General features: G+C 40.3%; 1 protein-coding gene across 21 annotated transcripts in view; it reads right to left on the minus strand.

Annotated features, from left to right (window-relative positions):
• The window catches only part of IARS1 (isoleucyl-tRNA synthetase 1), a 74,233-nt gene that overhangs the window by 6,835 nt on the left and 49,257 nt on the right, over window positions 1-18,141 (minus strand). For 4 of the 21 annotated variants that reach the window (XM_037735059.1, XM_037735060.1, XM_037735061.1 and 1 more), the window contains 5 exons: window positions 17,505-17,600; window positions 16,447-16,623; window positions 15,266-15,371; window positions 5,123-5,248; window positions 258-463 (listed from right to left, as the gene is read on the minus strand). The exons of 1 other annotated variant lie outside the window; for it this stretch is intronic. In XM_037735059.1, the coding sequence (XP_037590987.1) occupies window positions 273-463; window positions 5,123-5,248; window positions 15,266-15,371; window positions 16,447-16,623; window positions 17,505-17,600 (696 nt within the window). In that variant the 3' untranslated portion in view covers window positions 258-272. Of the gene's footprint in view, window positions 1-257; window positions 464-918; window positions 1,144-5,122; window positions 5,249-14,128; window positions 14,226-15,265; window positions 15,375-15,644; window positions 15,692-16,446; window positions 16,624-17,504; window positions 17,601-18,141 lie in introns of those variants that run through there. 16 more of the 21 variants (XM_017518985.2, XM_037735063.1, XM_017518990.2 and 13 more) reach the window with 16 other exon arrangements.

Consider the following 18,141-nt stretch of genomic DNA (forward strand, 5'->3'; position numbering starts at 1 on the left):
TTTTAGTAGAGACGGGGTTTCACCATGTTGACCAGGATGGTCTCGATCTCTTGACCTCGTGATCCACCCGCCTCGGCCTCCCAAAGTGCTGGGATTACAGGCTTGAGCCACCGTAATGGTTTTTCATTCTCTAACCATGCCAGATAGTTGAGGGTCTCTATATAAACACACCAAAAGAAGAGTCTGCAGGTGCTCCCTAAAGCAGCATGGGAGCCCACACTTGAAAGCAATACTTTGAAGCCGACTAGAAACATGCACATATATACAGAACCTTAATGCCCAGCACCCCACACTCTGCCTGCTGTGAGGAGGCACATACCTTGTGGCTCTGCATTCAGGAGCTGCAGGTTGACATACTGACAAAGAAGAGTGCCAGAACTGCTGATCAGAGAGGGAGCCGATCCTGCAGTCACACAAAGTGTTTTTCCACTAAGACTCAGTAAGTCGGTTTGGTTTTGTATTTCTAAAAAGTAACAACGACAACAATTCTTTCAGGGTTAATGACAGTTCAAAACTGAAGTCATTTAATTTTTCCTATTTAACTATTAAACTAACATGTATCCTTTTACAACGATGCTTTCCACTTAATTTCTGTTTATCAAAAGATATTGCCTTTTCTATAAAACCAGCCTTTAATGACATGTAATGGTAAGAAATCTTAATGTTGCAGAATAAACATCATTAACATTCATAATCTGAAATACAGGGCAAATTGTTTTTTCTATATTAGTATTTTCCCTTTATAATACAGCTCCTCTTACAATTTCCTCCTATATCAGAATCTCAAGCTTCACCATGAAAAGCTTATATTAAAAAGTGATAATTATAGTCAGATGACATTTGACTCAGGAACAGACGTGGAAACAAGCAAGATGCACAGAACACATGCAGTATAATCTCATTTAGAGAACACTACACGTTGCTCGGGGATGCAGGCACAGGCAGATGACTGGTAATGGCTGTGATACAGGACAGACTCCAACTACTGAGCGAAAACGGCAGGTATGAAACTAGGCTGGGGCATTTGCTCAAGGAACGAGGAACTTGCTGCACCAGTGGCTAGATGCTCACGCTCAGCCTAGGCCCACATGGTCTCTTCTCTCAACCACAGGTGTGGCCTTGTAGGAAGTCTTCCAAGACTGGCTGACAGAAAGAAAACATTTTAGGGCTTGCTGTGTAGGGCTTTACCGCACAACACGCTGTGCCATCTGAAGTAGAAAATTACAGTCTTACAGCCCTGTTCTGACTGTGGGTAGCCCTGAAGGATAGCGATGGGTGGAAATCCTCCCAATGGGAACAACTTCATTCAGTGCAGCTGGCTGGTCATTTTGCTCAGAAGGAGAAATAGCTAGGAGTAGATCTACACTGATTTGTGGTTACTGGCCAAAAGCTGGGCTAAATGAGAACAGCCAGGGGCTCAAAGAACAGAATTAGAAAACCGGTGACATGGAAGTTAGGGCAAGAGGTATGTGGACAGATCTCTACAAATGGGCAGACTATGAATGAGCATCTAAAAATGAGTGGGGCTGGGCACAGTGGCTCACACCTTTAATGCTAGCACTCTGGGAGGCAGAAAGGGGAGGACTGCTTGAGGCCAGGAGATTGAGAGCAGCCTGGGCAACACAGCAAGACCTCCTCTCATAAAAAAGAAAAGAATTAGCCAGGCATGGTGGTGTGTATCTGTAGTCCTGGCTACTTTGGAGGCTGAGGTGGGAGGACTGCTTGAGCCCAGAAGTTTGAAGTTACACTGGGCGATGATCGAGCCACTGTACTCCAGCTTGAGCGACAGAGTGAGACCCTGTCTTGAAAAAAGAAAAAGAAAAAAAAATCAGTGGATATGACCTATTCAGTCACTAGCCACGTCTGCCCTTATCCAGTGACTGATGAACAAAGGGCCACCAGGTTGGGAGGATGAATGACCATGGGCTCAGCAACATTACTTCCACTCCCCAAGGCTGATTGTGCTGCAGCTGGTACTGCGTATTCCACTTACCAACAGCAGGAACCATTACTGAGCTTTCAATACAGTGTTACTGCCAGGAAAGAGGAGCCAGACCTCTGATGGCAGCCTGTTTGTACTGGACCGTTTGCATCATGGGAAAAGGCAGTGCTTTGGTCTTACTGGAATACATACTCCCTTTGGACAAGAATTTGCCACTGTCACCCATAACCCAAACCCACCATCCATGAACATAGAGAATGTCTCATTTGCTCAATTTGTTCCTTGAGCAAATGCCCCAGCCTAGCATTGCTTCTAACCAGGGAACTCATTTTTTAGCAAACAAGTGTGGCATTATGTATTAATATATATTAGTCAATTCTGATTTTTCCACTCTCTTACTTCCTTACCATATAGCAAAATACTTTAACAGGTTAACCTTATATCTCAGTAAAGTTAAAGAACAGAAAAGGGAGGAGGTATGACTCAGCTAGAAGAAAAATCAACAATACCCAAAGAAGGATAAGGTAACTTTCCATCTTGTTTTGGGTAATGAAGCTGGCATCTTTGAAGTTGTACAAGAAAGAGTTAAAAGCATGATTTTTAATGTATTAGGGTCTTTATTTGGAAGTTAAATATGGTTTAAAGAGCTATGTATAGATGTCAAGATCACAATGGGGTGAACTATGGTGGTTTCATCCTGTGTCAGTGCAGCTAAGCTATAACTGCTTCTCAGGTTCTCTCTCTGGCCTGGTTCTGGGTAACAGCTTAATCACAGAGAAATCTGCATAGGATTTAGAAGGCCGAAGTTTATTAATAGTCATTATGCTCACAGGCTAATAGTGGGCCTGGCACCGCTTTCTTAGGTTGCTGTGGATCTGCCGACTTGCTGGATTAAGTGGGACAGTGCCCGGCCCACGTTCCTGCCTCTACTCTTCTAGCTTCCAGGCCAGGAATGTGTGTAACTCTCTGGCAAAGTGTACCAGCAGTTTCTTCTGTAAGACACCTGCCTGTCAGTGTCAGATGTGGTTAGACAGATGTGCACTCCAGCCTGTTTATGCTTTTCTCTACTTCTTATCCTACAGCGACTTTAGGCAGAGATCTAGCTTTCTGCTGACTTACCCACCACCTTGGTGGAACCTGGTTAGAGATTTTTCTCAGACATCCACTTGCTATCTTTTTGTAGGGCTTTACTCAGTTTTTCTCACATTGCTTTTGCGTCTCCTGGCCCAACTTTAATGGATACAATAGCAAACAGTTTTCCAGTGGCTCCAACAATTCATAAGCCAGCAGTCAATGAGAGTTCCTATTATGTAATATCCCTGACAACATGTGATTCTGCCAGATTCTTCTAGTTTTTGCCAATCTGGTGGCAGTTAATAGTACCTCACTGTGGTACTATCTTGCAAGTTCCTGATTACTATTCAGATGCACCAGTTGTTCCTTAGTTGGCCATTTGCATTTCTTCTTTTAATTTATTTAAAAATTTCTGGGCCCAGTGTGATGGCTCACGCCTACAATCCCAGCACAATGGAAGGCCAAGGTGGGCGGATCACCTTAGGTCAGGAGTTCAAAGCCAGCCTGACCAATATGGAGAAACCTCGACTCTACTAAAAATACAAAATTAGCCAGGCATGGTGGCACATGCCGGAATCCCAGCTACTTGGGAGGCTGAGGCAGGAGAATCATTTGAACCTGGGAGGCGGAGGTTGCAGTGAGCCGAGATTGCATCACTGCACTCCGGCCTGGGCAACAGAGAGAGACTGTGTCTCAAATAAATTTTTAAAAAGTTTCTGAAAATAAGCATTCAGATTTGTAAAGTATTAGTTTTCTGAGGCTGTCATAATAAAGTCCCACCAACAGGGGGTGTGTGAGGTGGAAGGAGCCAGGGAATAAAAATAAAAGAAATTTACTATCTCAAAGTTCTTGAGGTCAGAAGTCCGAAAACAAAGTGTGGTCAGATGTGCTCCGTCAGAAACCTGTAGGCAAATCTTTTTTTTTTGCCTCTTTCGAGCTTCTGGAGGCTCCTGACAATCTTTACTGTTTCTTGGCTTGTAGCTGTAACTCCAATCTCTGCCTTTGTCACCACAGGGCATTTTCTCTGTGTGTCTCTATGTCTTCACATGGCCATCTTCTTATAAGGACAACAGTCATCCTGGATTAGGGCCCACGCTACTCCAATATGACCTCACCCTAACGAATTACATCTGCAATAATCCTATTTTCAAAGGCCACATTCAGAGGTACAAGAGGTTACAACATATCTTTTTTATCAGAGGTCAGAATTCAATATGTAACAGTGGGAGAATGCATCTATAATTCTTTTTTTTTTTTTTTGGTGTTCTTTCTCCTTTGTTTCCTTTCTTTTTTTCTTTATTGCATTTTAGGTTTGGGGTACATGTGAAAAACATGTAAGATTGTTGCATAGGTAGACACATGGCAGTGTGATTTGCTGCCTTCCTCCCCATCACCTATATCTGGCATTTTTCCCCATGCTATCTCTCCCTAACTCCCCACCCCCTGCTGTCCCTCCCCTATACATCTATAATTTTTAAAAATATTTTTCAGGTTTGCTTTATTGAGAATCCAAAGATTCTGGATTTTAGTGAGATCCAGGCATTATGTTTAATAAAGTTAAAACTCATAGTTGGGCATGGTGGCTCACACCTGGAATCTCAGCACTTTGGGAGGCCAAAGCAGGGGGACTGCTTAAGGCCCTGGGTTCAAGACCAGACTTGGCAATATAGTGTGACTTGGTCTCTCTAAAAGAATTAGCCACGCATGGTGGTGGATGCTGGTAGTCTCAGTTACAAGGCAGGAGGATTACTTGAGCCCAGGAGGTTGAGGCTGCAGTGAGCTATGATTGCATCGCTGTTCTGCAGCATGGGTGACAGAGTGACACCCTGTCTCAAAAACAAAAACAACCTCACAGGGAGGACTCTGAAGCCTGAAGCCCACCAGCTGGTAAACAGGTGAGAGGGGAGGATTAGAGCCATTAAGTGCGGGCTTTTCAGTCACATCACACTGTGAGGAGGCATGAACAGACACTGCAGGCAGGCACTGCTGAAGAGCTGGGCCCTGACTCAAGATTAGCAAAAATGCAAAAGGTATGTAGTACAACTGACAGCGAATTAAGACCTTCACCTCAAGTCAAAACACAGGCTCTTCTCACTTTCCACATACCTGTTTCATTATGGAAGACAGCCAGGTCTGCATTGTTCACACCAAAAACGCTACTGACAACACTCTTCAGTTTTAAAAGGTCCAACCTATTATCACCTTTTGGATTTTCCAGAAACAATATTCCACCTAAAAAGTCACAAAAATAAGACATCAGACAAGTAAAACTAAAATGTTAAATTTGGAGCAAAAGGGATACAAAGGGGTTCAAGCCCTAATTTTTTTTCCTTTTTCCCCAAATATATATCTATCTATCATCTATCTATCTAATCTATCTATATCTATCCATCTATCTAGATATAGATATCTATATCTATCTATATCTAAATAGACATATAAATAGATATCTATATGTATATATATCTATCTCCATCTTTAGTATGTGTTTTGGCATCCTTGTTAGATATGGTCCAGGCATAGAACTTGACCAGGCAATCTGTTCTTGTCTTTTTCTAGTTTCAAATCTTTGCATTTATGATTCTCATTTTTCATTTTGTGCCAATTGTAAATCCTCATGGCTCAGGTTGGTTAAAAATACTATCTGGCCCCTGAAGTCGATTTGTTCTGCACTTTAGATTTATGTACAGATATTTACTTTATTAATATGTTTGGACGTTTTGAGTTAATTGTAGAGCCAAATGCATGTAGAGAGATACCATGGGGCCCTTTGCCCAGTTTCCCCCAATGGTGACATTTTACAAAACTACAGTATATATCACAAACAGCATACTGACATTGATGCAATCCACCAATCCTATTCAGATTGCCTCAGTTTTACTTTTACTCATTGGGGCATGTGTACATGTGGGTATGTTTAGTTCTATGCAACTTTATCACTCGTATAAAATCCTGTACCCATCACCATCATTAAGATACAGAGCAGTTCCACAACCGCAAGAATCTTCATGTTGCCTTTTAATATCCACACGCAATTCCCTTCCAGGCCCATTCCCTCCTTAAACCCTGACAAATAAGTCTCCATTTCTATAATTTTATCATTTTAAACATGTTATATAAATGCAATCATAAAGTATGGAATGTTTTTGGACTTTTTTCAGTTGGCATCAATTTCTTTTCTTTTTGAGATGGAGTTTAGCTCTGTCACCCAGGCTGGAGTGTGGTAGCTCGATCTCGACTCACTGCAACTTCTGCCTTCCAGATTCCAGCGATTCTTGTGTCTCAGCCTCCCAAGTAGCTGGGATTACAGGCACCCACCAACACACCTGGCTAATTTTTGCGTTTTTTCAGTAGAGATGGGGTTTCATCATTGTTGGCCAGGCTGATCTCAAACTCCCGACCTTAGCTGGCACCAATTTCTACAGATTAAAGTAAGTTGCTGTGCTAAATGATAGTTGTTCCTTTTTATTATTACTGTGTTATGTGCAATGATACGGCTGTACAGTTTGTTTAACCATTTATCTGCTGAAGAACATCTGGGTTGTCTACATTTTGGGGCTAATATGAATACAAGTAGTATATACATTCATGTGGCGGTGAACGTTAAGTTTTCAGTTCTCTGGGATAAACACATAGGAGCGCAACTGTTGAGTCATTCAGAAAACACATATTTAGTTTCCTGAGAATGCCAAACTATCTTCCACAGTGGCCACACTGTTCTATATTCCCACCAGCAATGTATGAGAGGCAGCATTTGGTGCTGTTGCTACTTTTAATTTTAGTCATTCTAAGGTATCTAGTAAGACTGAAATGTGATTTCAACTTGCATTTTCCTAATGGCTAATGACATTAAATATTGTCATGTACATATCTCTATTTTCTAACTTGATATTTCTTCACTGTTGAGATTTAAGAGATCTTTATATATTCTAGATATGTCCTTTGTCAAATATATTATTTATAAAGATTTTCTCCCAGTCTGTAGCTTTTCATCCTTAGTTTCATTTAGTTCCACATATCACTTCCCTTTTATGGTCAGTGCTTTTTTGTCAAAGGTTTAAAACTCTTTGTTTAATGTTGAAATGAAAAATCTTAAGACTTTTCCAAAAATACTAGTGTGTTTTATATTATAGTACCTGGTACATGGCTACAGTTTTTGAACGAAAGCTATGAAGTCTGCTTGTCTGTGTGTTTGTATATGCCTGTACATGTAGGCATGTCACATATACGTGTTATTTTTCTACTTCCAGATGGCACTGTCAAAAATTAATTCATGAAACATTTCTATTTAATTGGTTTAAAGAAAAATAAGCACTTAACATAAATTAAGTATTCTCTCAGCAATATAGAAACTAACAGAAATGATTTTCAAGTTCATGTGACTTGGGTAAGAATATATAATGTAGATATACAACTTTACCAGGGTTTACTATCAAATAAGTTTATGTTACCTCCACTAGATGTTTATGAACAAATGTCCATGTGGATGGCAGTATCCATTACTTTATGTTTACTGAGCACAGCAATAAAACAAAAAATTTCATCTATTTATCTTTTTAGGGTTGTTTTTGTAAAGACTGCTGAACATACACATGCCGTAAAAGCAGCTAACAGAGAAATCACTTGATAGCTAGCTTTGTTTTGTGTTATGTCTACTCAAAAATAGCTCCCCATTGGTAATTGACATCCTTGGGGTTTTGCTAATTTAGATGACTATTCATTGGATATGTAGATATTATCCAAATAAGAGAAAATACTGAAGCATTAATAGGTGAACACAAATTATACTATTAGGAAGCATGTTTCTAGTAATTTGATTCATAGATTTGCCAATCTATGGAATGCTGATGTGACAGTTCAAACTAGAGAAAGAGAAATGACTCTACATGTGAGGAAAAGATATGATTTTGGTAAGGTGAACCTATTATGTATGAAGGATGTGTGTTCATTAAGAGAAAAAGACTAATTTTTGTCCTAAAGCAGAATGGCTTGTTTCACAAAAAGAGGAAGGAAGAATTTAATCCAAAACAGAATGGATATAAGAGAGCTGCAGTAGGTTTGCGGAAGAGAAATCTTGGAAAAGGAATTTAATGAATTTATAAGTTATCAAAATAATGAGTCTTAATATCAAAAGTCTGATATTTTTTACTAACTTCCCAAAAATCAAACTCTAAATTTAAGTCTTTCTGTCCTTGAGCTAACTTTGGGAGCTTCCAGAGGGCCCCTGAAATACCTCAAAGCAATTTTCTTTCATCATGAAGAGAAACAAGAAATAAGTTACACTTATTTGATTATGTTAGATCTGCATGGGAAACACTGTCAAATAAGAAATGATGCTTAACCTTCTTTGAGTTCTATTTGTACAGGTGTATTACTAATAATGTGTTCCAGGAACTGTGTGAAATTCCCAGAAATCTGACAGGTCTAATGTTATCAGTCACAATTCTAGTTACCTTAAAATGCTGTCCACCACAGAAATAACTCAACTTCCTTGTCAACTGCAACATTACTATAGTGAACTCTCATCAGATATTTAACCATGGCCATTTAAAATCTTGTCATCCACAGATAGTTGTTTTACTCTGATACTTTCCTGAAAGTTACTGTGAGCAACTACGGATCTGAAGTGTTTCATCTTTGAGAAGACGCAATGGAAAGGACTCTGACAAGCACAGGTTTATGTTAAGATCATACCACTGGACTGGGTAAGAATTCCCAGGACTCTAGTGAAGTAATTAACTAAATCATAATGCTGTCACAATGGCAATGACATTTCAACCTGAGTTTTGGAGGGGACACTCAAACCACAGCAGGATAGAAGAGACATTTTTACTATATTGAATCTTCCAATCCATAAACATGTCCTCCCACTTACTTAGATTTTGTCTGATTTTTTTCATCACTATTTTGTAGTTTTTGGTATACAAATCCTAACACATTTTATTAGGAGTGGCATGATCATGGCTCACTGCTGCCTCTATCTCCCAGGCTCAAGTGATCCTCCCACGTCAGCCTACCAAGCAGCTGAGACTAAAGGTAACCACCACCACACTTGGCTGGTTTTTTATTTCTTGTAGAGATGGGGTCTACATCTCTTTGTTGCCCAGGCTAGTCTTGAACTCCTGGGTTAAAGTAATCCTCCTGCGTAAGCCTTCTAAAGTGCTGGGATTATAAGCATGAACCACCACACCTGGCCTGGCATCTTTTTTTAAGTGACTGTAAATGAAACCATATTTTAAATTTCATTGTCCACTTGTTCACTGCTAGTATAGACTGCTAGTATGAAATAAAAATCATTTTTGTATGTTTATCTTATATCCTGTGACTCTACTTTTTTTTATAAGCAATATCATTTATATTAATTATGTTGGAAACCCAATTAATGCTTGGACCCAAAGGGTACAGAAAAGGCCAAACTTTTAAAAATAACAGATTTAAAGATGATTTGTAGCTTTCCCTCATAATATGAATGTTTTCAGCAGGACGGTAAATGGCAAAACGTATCAAGTCATATTAAGGCAGAGGACCAAGCTGTGGCTGCATTTAAAGTTATTCCTAGGAAAATAAACTTGGCGTTGGGAGCTCTTCTTCCCAGGTGTCTGGTCAACTGACCCAGGAATGGGCAGTCCTGGAGTCGGCAGATGGGAGAATAGGCCCTCCCTCTCTTATCATCATGCTGCTGGCCCTCTGTGACTAGAATACTGGCCTTGTTTACATTACTGACGCACACTCGGTGACTCTCTCACTGATTCCTTCTACAGGGCCACCTGAGACAGCCAGGATGTTGGCAGTGATGGACCAGCTCAATGCCATACAACATCATTGAAGTTGCAGAGCAGTTCAGGGAACCATTTACTGTCTGAGACATCATCACAGGTCTAAATAAACACATAACCACCATGGGAGCAGCTGGCATGGGAAGACCAATATGGTGATCCCAGGTTGCATCTGTTTCAAGAAAACAAAACAAAACAAAACAAAAAAAAAAAAAAAAAAGCTCATATTGACTGTAAAAATTTTTTTTTTTTTTTTTTTTTTGAGAGAGTTTCATTCTTGTTGCTAGAGTACGGTGGCACAACCTCGGCTCACTGCAACCTCCGCCTCCCAGGTTCGATTCTCCTGCAGGTGCCCGCCACTATGCCTAATTTTTCGTATTTGTTAGTAGATGGGGTTTCACCATGCTGGCCAGGCTAGGCTGGTCTCAAACTCCTGACCTCAAATGATCTGCCCGCCTCCACTCCCAGAGTGCTGGGATTACAGGCATGAGTCACTGTGCCTGGCCTATTTATTTGGGTGTCTGTATGTAGATTCCTTATGATTTCCCATAGGGGCAGCTTTATTCGTTTATCTGTATGCCTTTTATTTCCTTTTCTTGCCTTGGTCCATTGGCTAGAACTTCCAGTACAATGTCAAATATGAGTTGTGATTGCCTTGTTCCTGATTTTAGGCAGAAAGAATTCAGGCTTTCTCCATTAGGTATAATGGTAGCTATAGGATTTCTGTAAAATGCTGATTTATCCAGTCTACAAAGGTCTCCTCTCTTTCTATTTTTGTGAGGATTTTCAACACGAATGGGTGTTGAATTTCATCAAATGCTTTTTCTGAATCAACTGCTGTAGTCATGTAATCTTTTAGTCTGATAAAATGATAATTACATTGATATTTAAATATTGAATCAGCCTTGCATCCCTGGAATAAATCCCACTTAGTGATGATGCATAATTCTTTGTACATACAGCTCAATTCCACTTAATAATTTATTGATAAGAATTTTACATTTATATTCACAGGGAATATCTGCTTTTTCTTTCTTTTTTTTTTTTTTGAGATGGAGTCTCGCTGTTGTTGACCTAGGCTGGAGTGCAATGGCATGATCTCGGGCTCACTGCAACCTCCCACTCCTGGGTTCCAGCAATTCTCCTACTTCAGCCTCCTGAGTAGATGAGATTATAGGCACCCCCCACCCCACGCCCTGCTAATTTTTGTATTTTTAGTACAGATGAGGTTTCACCATGTTGGTCAGGCTGGTCTTGAACTCCTGACCTCAGGTGATCCACCCGCCTCAGCCTCCCAAAGGGCTGGGATCACAGGTATGAGCCATGGTGCTTGACCTACCATTTGCTTAATACTGTCTTTATCTGGTTTTGATACTGGGGTAATAACCACATAAAACAAATTAACATGTTCCTTCTTCTTATATTTTCTGGATCAATCTGTGTAGAACTGGTGTCAATTCTGGTAAGAATTCTCCAGTGAAACTGGGTGTGGAGATTAGCTTAGAGATTTAAAATTACGAATTCAGTCTCCTTAATAATTATAGGGCCATTAAAATGATCTGTTTCATATCGTGTGAGTTGTAGTAGTTTGTGCTTTTTAGAAACAGGGTTCATTTCAGGCCAGCCACAGTGGCTCACACCTGTAATCCCAACACTTTGGGAGGCCAAGGAGGGCAGATCACTTGAGGCCAGGTGAGACTAGCCTGGCCAACAGGGTGAAACCCCATCTCTACAAAAAATACAAAAATCAACCAGGTACGGTGTCGCACACCTGTAATTCCAGCTACTTGGGAGCTGATGCAAGAGAATTGCTTGAACCCAGGAGGTGGAGGTTGTAGTGAGCCGAGATTGCACCACTCTGCATGCCAGCCTGGGAGACAAAGGGAGACCCTGTCTTTAAAAAAAAAAAAAAAAAAAAAAAAAAAAATTGAGTCACTTCAAGTTGTCACTTACATACGGAGATTTATTCATAGTATTTGCGTATCTTTTTGATTTCTGCAGTTTGAATTGATAATTCTGTTTATTCCTGATATGCAACTGTGTCTTCTTTCTCTTTATTAGTCTCACTACAGATTAATTTTGACGAATTTTTTGGTAAGAACCAGATTTTTTTATCATTAATTTTCTCTCATTTTCCTATTTTCAACTGCACTGATTTCTTCTCTTATTTTCATTTCTTTCCTTCTTACTTTGTATTTATTTTTTCCTATCTAGTTTCTTGAGTTAGACCTTATGATTTAAAACCATCTTTCTGAAAGTTTTTAGTGCAACAGATTTCCCTCTCAGGGCTGCTTTAGCCACATGCCACATACTTTGATGTCATATTTTCCTTTTCACTCAGTTCTATGTTTTTTTCCTCTTGAGACTTCTTCCCTAATAACGGATAATTTAAAAGTATGTTGTTTATTTCTAAGAGTATGGAGATTTTCCTTATATTGTTCTACTAATTAATTGTTTGATTCTACTGTGATCAGACAGCACCCTCTGATTTCAACTCTACTAATTGGTGGAGGTTAGTTTTATGGCCCAGGTTATAATGTATCTAAGTTCTGTGAGAGCTCAAAAATAATTTATATTCTGCTATTTTTAGGTGAGGTGTTCTAAGTGGTCTATCGATTACTGAAAAAGGTATGCTGAAGTCTCCAACTATAGCTGTGGATTTGTCTATTTCTTCTTTAATGTCTGTATCTTTTTATTTCACGTATTTTGTAGCTCTTTTGTTAGATGTATATAAGTTTAGGATCACATTGTTTTCTTTGTGTATTGACATGTCTATCATTACATAATGCCCCTGGTTATTTTCTCTGTTCTGAAGTCTGTTTCATCTAATACAAACATGAACAGTCCTGCTTCTTTTCATTAATATTTGCATAGTATATATTTTTCTAACCTTTAACTTTCAACTCACCAGTACTATTATATATGAAGTTTCTTTCAGACAGCACATATTTGGCTAATGTGTTTATAATAACTCTGCTCATCTTTTGTTTGTTCTTTTTTGTTTGTTTTGAAACACAGACTCTCACTCCGTCACCCATGCTGGAGTGCAGTATTGCCTCACCCCAACCTCCACCTCCTAGGTTCAAGTGATTCTCCTCCCTCAGCCTCCCAAGTAGTTGGGTCTATAGGCACCTGCCACCATGCCTGGCTAATTTTTGCATTTTTAGTAGAGGTGGGGTTTCATCATGTTGGCCAGGCTGGTCTCGAACTCCTGGCCTCAGGTGATCTGCCCGTCTCGGCCTCCCAAAGTGCTGGGATTACAGGCATGAGCCACTGCGCCTGGCATACTTGTTATGATTGTTTTCTCTCCTAGCTTCTTGTGGGTTACTGATATAGTTTGGATGTTTGTCCCCTCCAAATCAATGTTGAAAAGTGGCGCTTAGTAGGAGGTGTTTGGGACACTGGGGCAGATCCCTCATGAATGGCTTGGTAGCCTTGTTGCAGTAATGAGTTCTCACTCTGTTCATTCATGTGATAGCTGGTTGTTTAAAAGAGCCTGGCTTCTATCTTGCTCCCTCTCTCATCATGTGATACACTTGCTCCCACTTCACCTTCTGTAAAGCAGAGTAAAAGCTTCTTGAGGCCCCCACCAGAAGCAGATGCTGGTGCCATGCTTCTTGTACAGCCTGCAGAGCTGTGAGCCAAATAAACTTTTTTTCTTTACAAAGTATCCAGCCTCAGGTAATCCTTTATAGCAATGAAAAATGGACTAACACAGTTACTTAAACATATTTGAGAATTCTATTTTTTATTTTTCTAGGGTTTTGTATGTATCCTGTGGTACAGTCTTTTCTTACTGGTAACTCCAAGTAGTACCTAATATAAACATAACTTCCTAAGGTTCATTGGTGTCAATATTTTACCAGTTTGTGATAAATGTAGAAACCTGGTCTCCTTTGTAACTGTCTTAACTATTCCTTGTTCAGTAAGTCCTTACTTAATGTTGCTGGTAGGTTCTTGGAAACTGACTTTAAGCAGAATGATATACTGTATAATAAACCAACTTTACCACAGGAGTTAAGTTCCCATGGCAAACAGTACATCCTTTCACTTAAAATTGCAGGACCCAAGAACCCACTGATGATGCTGAAGCCTCAGTGTACATAGAGAACCACATCAAACAATGATACAGTGCTTGTTGCACCCATGAAAGGACATTGAATTACCCTCTATTTTGATTCCCCATTTTTCCTTCCTGGTGTGTCTGGATTCCCCCTTTATTATTTCCTTTCTGTGTTAAGAACTTTCTGTAGCTACTCTTTTAGGACTGGTCCGCTGGCAACAAATTCTTAGTTTTCTTTCATTTGAGAATGTCTTGATTTTTCCCATCATCCTGAAGGATATATCTGATTGATACAGAATTCTTGGTAGACAATACTTATCTTTCAGCACTTGAAAAATGCTGCCTTTTCATTTTCTGGCCTCTGTAGTTCCTAATGATAAAGCCGGTATCATTTGAATTGTTCTTCCCCTCTAAATTAGGTGTTATATCTCTTTCACTGCATATAAGACATTTTTTTGTCTTTGGTTTTCAGAAGTTTGATTATGATATATGTTGAAGTGGATTCTTTTGGGTTTACCCTGTTTGGGTTTCACGCATACCTTTACTGACACTGCAGAGGAGGTGCTGGTAGTATGCGGCCTCACTGCTGTCATGCATTTGTGAATGGGAAGGATGCCTTGTTACTGCCCAAAGGGGATAGAAATTCAGGCCTCCCATGTGGCCTCCACTGATACCACTGGGCAGAGGGGCTCATTACTGCCCCACTAGGATGACCCAGCTACCTACTTGGTCTTCTCTGATAGCCCTGTGACAGGAGAGAGGTCTTCAGCTTGTCAATGGTGAAGTCCAGGCTCCCTACTTGGCCTTTGCTGGTATGGGTGGTGGTGGGACCATAGTTTTTCTATGGTGTCTGGCTAGAGTACAGCAGTTATTGCCTAAAAATATCTCGGCTCACTGTGACCTCCACCTCCCAGGTTCAAGCAATTCTCATGCCTCAGCCTCCTGGGTAGCTGAGATTACAGGTGCTTGGCACCACACCTGGTTAATTATTGTATTTTTAGTAGAGATGGGGTTTTACCATGTTGGTCAGGCTGGTCTCAAACTCCTGACCTCAAGTAATCCACCTGCCTTGGCCTCCCGAAATGCTGGCATTACAGACGTGAGCCACCGCACTGGGCCTTTTTTTTTTTTTAAATTGGGGCAGGGTGTTATCATTTTGGCCAGTTTAGTCTTGAACTCTTGGCCTCAAGTAATCCTCTCACCTCGGCTTCCAAAAGTGGTAGGATTACAGGCATGAGCCACTGCATCTCACCTAGTGAATTCATTTTTATGACAATTAAGAGGAAAAAGTTATCTATTAAATAATTATTCAAATTCCCTTAAAAACATCCAGAAATTTTTTTGGTTATTTTTTCACATCCACAGGTTTGACTAAAAAACAGTCATACAAATCATAGAATTTACTCTTACCTTGTTCACTGCCATTTGCACAAATGTTAAGATTGACATATGCACAAGCAGGACCAGGAAGGGAAGATCCTCTGGTAAGTGTAATTTCCAGTTCGGATCCCTTCAACTGAGCACATGAGAACATATGGCTGAGTAACTGCGGCACCTGACTGCAATGTGTCACACCAACATGTAAAACAGTGACTTCTCAATAACAACAAAGGCTGTATACAACTGAGAACATATTCAATCTCATTACTCAAAGAGTCAAAAGCTACAATTTATATCCTATTTTTCTTCTCCTTTTATTCTGGTCTCTTAAAAATATATGCTCACTTAAGAAAAAGTAAAAAAATTACATAACAGGCAAAACAGAAAATGAAACTAGACTACAACTCGCCTCACTAAAAAGATAAACAGCCACGGTCAGCCCCTTCTTGTCTTGTCCTACTTGTCCCATAGAAATAATGAGACAGGAGAAAATAATTAAATAAGTCACTGAGATATATTTTAAATGATCTACTTCTTTCTTTCTTCTTTTTTTTTTGAGACAGGGTCTTGCTCTGTCGCCCAGGCAGTGATGTGATCTTGGCTCATTACAAACCCCACCTCCCATGTTCAAATGATTCTCCTGCCTCAGCATGCCTACTAGCTGCGATTATAGGCATGAGCCACTGCGTTTGGCCTAAATGATCTACTTGTAAGTTATAAGCCAGTATCTTCCCTACCTTAATATCAGACTTTCATAAGTATATCTAAAATTCCTAGATATAACAACAGAAAATGCTATTGTGATTTTTCTTTTTTGGTATTGTAATTTTATGGAGAACCCACTACCAGAAGAATTAAATGTTTTTCAAGCCAATTGCTGTTTACTTTTAATGATGATTACCAGAATCCACACACTGACTTTGCCAGTTTTAGAAAAACAGGCCCACATAGCCATTTTATTTCTGGGCAAAGCTCATCTACTCTCCTGGCTACCTTCCTCAAGAGAACTGTTGTGAGAACAGTTCTGCCTTCTATCCCCCCTCCATCTTTTCTGAGCTTCCTCTCTCTAGCTCCACCCACTACTGTCCAGAGCAATACTTCCAGACTGAGTGCTGTGCCAATCTCTACTGGGGACAGAATATCAACACGTGAACACATGAGGTAAACCTAATCTGAAACCTTTCAGCAGTTCAGTGGAACTCAGCACTCACCTGTGTTTTTTCTTGAATAAGGATTTTATCTGATGGAGGAACTGGATATGGTTTCAAGGGAGCCTTTATGGTGGCAAATATGAATTCTGTGTGGCTTTCAATAATGTTATTCAGATATCTTCCTTCAGACTTCGTGTTGTAATACACTGTGATTTCATCAGTTGGAACCAGATGGCACTGAAAGCACACACATAAAATTTTAAAAGGAAAGTACATTCTATTAATCAGAACTTAAAAGAAGGTACTGTTGAACAAGGGCTATGGATCCCATGCTGAATCATCACAGAAGGGCAGATCACTCGTCCCTCTTTGCTGGGTGATCTATGAGACTAACTGCACTGCAGTACAGGATTACTTTGTGTCTTTTCCCCCACTCTTTGGGGATAGGGCATGTTTCTTTTCCTGACACAATCAGTGCCTCATGAATCTTGAAACCAAGAAGTAACTCAGGACCCACTTAACAAAGTTCTGAACTGATTCGGAGGTCACAAGCACCCTCTTATCTGCTGGAGCAGCCTCCTCAGACCCTGAACCGCCTGGGAATCAAGATGTGTGGCAGATGTCACTGCCCTCTGCAGGGCAAGAAATTCCTGATTCTCTCACTGGCAGGGGCTTGGCAGCCCCTCGGCTCTCCAGGATGAGCTCTGCGTGTGTTCCTCAGTTCTCTAATGAGGAAAAACTACCCCATTCTGTCCAGACCCAGGAACCTCCTCTAAGCCAGAAGCCTGTCTATGCTGACTGCAGCTCTGCCTTTCTGCAAAGATGCTACCATCTCTGATTACCTTCTGCCCCAGTCACAGGGCCTATATCACAGAAGCCCAATGGAGCTGAAAAAGGATGGGAAAAGGCACAGGTTGGCTCAAAGCTACAGCTTGGGAGTGAACATGTGGGGAGGGGAAGAGGAGTGACTTTCCTGCAGAAGACAATCCAAACAGACTGTAGATCAGTGACTGTCATGCACTGATCACTACGGTTTGTATTACCTGCCTCTCCTATCTTCCCCCAACAACCAAAATAAAATGCCAAAATAGTAGCTCATTCTTAACTGACAAACTAACCTTTTTGCGAAGTTTCTGTATGCGATTGATGACTTCCCGAGCCATTCCTTCATCCACCATTGACTGGTCAGGAGTGACATCTAAGAGGACCAAAGCCTGTGGGAATGAACAGTGCACACCACACCATGACAATCAAATAAGGAGAAACACTTCTTCCCAACTCAGCAAAATGCCATTTAAAACTTAATCTGGAGACTCATTAATGCAGCACTATTTGTTCACACAAATGAGCAAAAGCAATAAAATTAATCTAGTTTATTATTCAGGTACTTCTTCAAAACCAGCCAGTCCTCCATCTCTGGAGAAAGGTGTGCAGCTTTTTGTTTCTTTTTTTGTAGGGTGCTGCTCACAGGAGATGCCCTGAAACCACCTCGGGTCCCCTCACATGACTCTGCTTTTCGGCCATCTAAGAAATAATATCAACTCTTCTAATAAATAAGATCTTCTAATAAATAATCATGAAGCCTTTGGAGCAGCACAGCTTTTCAGGCCACAAAAGGTGGATCAAAGGCCTCACAGCAGTAACTCCAAGTGACTTTCTTATACCATGACCCCTGTGATCTTTAGGTTTGTCAGAATGACAAAAGACTAATTCTACAATGAACCACAAAACTTTTTGACTTAATATAAACTGCCA

This window comes from Cebus imitator, unplaced genomic scaffold (genome assembly GCF_001604975.1).
Source record: "Cebus imitator isolate Cc_AM_T3 unplaced genomic scaffold, Cebus_imitator-1.0 Scaffold720, whole genome shotgun sequence".
Lineage (NCBI taxonomy): Eukaryota > Metazoa > Chordata > Mammalia > Primates > Cebidae > Cebus > Cebus imitator.